The following is a 2,652-nucleotide window of genomic DNA, read 5'->3' on the forward strand; positions in this document are numbered from 1 at the left end:
CATGTACAAATAGCCCGATGTAGCCCACTATAGCTGAATTGGAGGTCCGCCTCTATTTGGCATAGCCCGCTATTAAAAACATTGCTCGGGACACACCTCACCTGCTTCTTTTGTTAGAGTAAACAGTACATCCAATGCCTAAGCCATGTTTAGCCTCGCTAGGGATTGATGGCTTTCTCCGGTGACCTTGTACCAACGGCTTTGTGGCGGTGCATGGGTTTGAGGTGTCGGAAGTTGAGGTGGTGGCCCTAGATGGCAGGTTGCATGTCTGGGTCTCCTGCGAACAGTGTAGAAGTGTAGTTTGCATTGTCCCTTGGCTACAGGGCTTGCAAGGGGTGTCGTGGCAGGTGGTCGTGGCAAACTTGTCATCATCTATGGTGGCCAAGCCCTGATCTAGATCTGGAGTCCTCGGCCCGTCATGGTAGATCTGGTTACCCGAGTCCCCTTGGCGAGGTGTGCAGGACGGTCCAAACAAAAGCTCGGCATCTCGACGCTGGTGGCAGCGATGTCTTGGTAGTTATGTGCCTTTTGGCTCGTCGCCATGGCTCTCCCACCCTTCGATCTCAGGGTGAAAATTCTTGTCCGCCCTGGTGGACATGGTGGTGGCGACCCATTGTGTCATGACCCTCTTGGGGGCTTTACCGGTGAGTGCATTTGTCTTCCAAACAGGGTGGCATGTTTGGAGTGTTATGGTGATCCAATCGACCCTACCTCCACTTTGGTGACGAACGGTATTGCTTGTACCTATCAGGTACATGCAACAATGACATCCTTTCATCATGTATGCTCGATAGTATGGTCAATGATCCTTGTTTTAGGCAGAGGGTCCTCTCTAAGAGCAATTGGGTGGTGACGGTGTGACGAAGTCCAGTGTTTTCTTTCAGGTGGTGCATGGTTGAATGTCGACGGCGGACCTGGTTGAGTCTTGAGGTTGTCCAACCTCTCATGTCCTTTCTTTCGGTGCCATACTGGAGGCGTCTAATTGTGCACTTCCGGTGATTGTTAGCGTGTTTTTCTTGTTTTGTCATGCTTTCTTTGATCATCTTGTATGACAGTTTCCTTGACACCATGTATCGTTCGGTCATTGGACTTTATTTATGAAGCGGGTAGAAGTCCGTTTCATGATAAAATTCTTCACTGACAAGCTAACAACGCAAATAATAACCATTTGGGGGGTGGGGGTAATAATCCTTTCTTTTCTATATTTTTTCATGTTTTCTATATGTATGTTCGAGCTGATTTTTGGAACCTGGTCTCTGGTGAGCCCAGTTTCTATAAATTAGTAAAAAATCGTATTTCTAGTTCTCAACTTAAGGAAAACAAAAATAATGCTCGTAAGTTTTTTGATAAATGAGTCACTTCATTGATTTCCATTCAAGCAACCGTCAATAAAGCTTACATTAGTTTTGAACTAAAAGGAAGCTAAAACATTACATACGGGAATCATAAATTACTTATTTCATGAAACAGAAAGCGAGAGACAAGAACTACGACTCAAGCAACCAACTTTTGCACATACGACTTCCATATTTCAATCATGAGCACAATCGGACTCCAACCATCGCATTCATCACATTTGAACCAAAAAAGCATATAACATCACATCATTATCATAAAAAATGATATTGTCAATTATCCAGAAGGTAGATATACATTCACTCATTACAGACACACAAATGGCATGATGTACGTTCCATTTATTTTATAGATTAAGATGCATATCTAGGAACTCAGCCATGTCCTTAATTTGTGCACTGATCTTTCAAGTAATTAACAAAGGTCTGACTTAGTTGTGGTTGTTCTCCCAGAACTGGGCCTGGAGCCAGTCTATTGTATTCTTTTCCACCTGAAACGCCTTGGCAAGAACATCATCGGATATTTGTGGGTCTGACCCAAACACCGCGTTGGCAATTGTGATAGCCCCAGGGTTCTGGCTGCTAAGTGCGGCAATTGCAACGGCGGGCTTGTGTGGGTTGGGGTTGAATTGGAAGTGGATGAGCCCCACGGGGAAGACAAACACATCACCTTTGTTGAGCACCTTGGAGAGGAACTTGTTTCTGTTTGGGGCGGGCTGGTTGGATGTGACAAAGCCAACGTACAGTGTCCCCTCGAGTACCGTGAGGATCTCAGTGGCGCGAGGGTGCGTATGTGGTGGGTTCTGACCCAAGGGAGCATAGTCGATGCGCGCAATTGAGATGCCGAGTGTGTTGAGTCCAGCAATCTGCATGACGTTGATCAAGGTGACGTTGGATCCAACCTTGTTGGTCACCCTAGGCTTGTCGAGAGCGGCTGCCTTGAAGAAGTCATCAGCGTTGACCTCCATTGGGTTCTTGCAAACAAACCCATTGACACGAACTGGTGCATAGAGGAGATGTGACATGTAAGCTCAGATCTTACGAAGTTGTTTCTGACTTGCATATAATTTCTAGAAATTCATTTCAGCATATTTATTTGGTGAGAACGGGATGAGAAACAGGATAGTACCTGGTGAATTCATGTCGGCGACACAAAAGTCCTGGAGGGGGCTAGGGTCGGAGGCAGTGGCCTGGCATGAGACCAAGGCAAGAAGAGCAGCAAGGAGAAGGATGGAAGAGGAGGATGCCATCTGATTTTCTTCTCTCTCTCTCTCTCTCTCTCTCTCTCTCTCTCTCT

General features: G+C 46.2%; 1 protein-coding gene across 1 annotated transcript; it reads right to left on the reverse strand.

Annotated features, from left to right (window-relative positions):
* Positions 1-1,603: 1,603 nt before the first annotated feature.
* Positions 1,604-2,646, reverse strand: LOC119292262 (germin-like protein 8-5). The gene is made up of 2 exons (XM_037571097.1): positions 2,485-2,646; positions 1,604-2,355 (listed from the first exon to the last, which is right to left on the reverse strand). The coding sequence occupies exons 1-2, from the start codon at positions 2,603-2,605 to the stop codon at positions 1,787-1,789; spliced, it is 690 nt and encodes a 229-aa protein (XP_037426994.1). The 5' UTR covers positions 2,606-2,646; the 3' UTR covers positions 1,604-1,786.
* Positions 2,647-2,652: the final 6 nt, after the last annotated feature.

This window comes from Triticum dicoccoides, chromosome 4B (assembly GCF_002162155.2).
Source record: "Triticum dicoccoides isolate Atlit2015 ecotype Zavitan chromosome 4B, WEW_v2.0, whole genome shotgun sequence".
Classification (NCBI taxonomy): Eukaryota; Viridiplantae; Streptophyta; class Magnoliopsida; order Poales; family Poaceae; genus Triticum; species Triticum dicoccoides.

Excerpts from the sequence above, each read along its gene's own strand:
- LOC119292262 (XM_037571097.1), bottom strand. The coding sequence starts at position 2,605 with ATGGCATCCTCCTCTTCCATCCTTCTCCTTGCTGCTCTTCTTGCCTTG. Across the intron at positions 2,356-2,484 it reads CGCCGACATGAATTCACCAG|TTCGTGTCAATGGGTTTGTT; the intron begins GTACTATCCTGT and ends TCTATGCACCAG.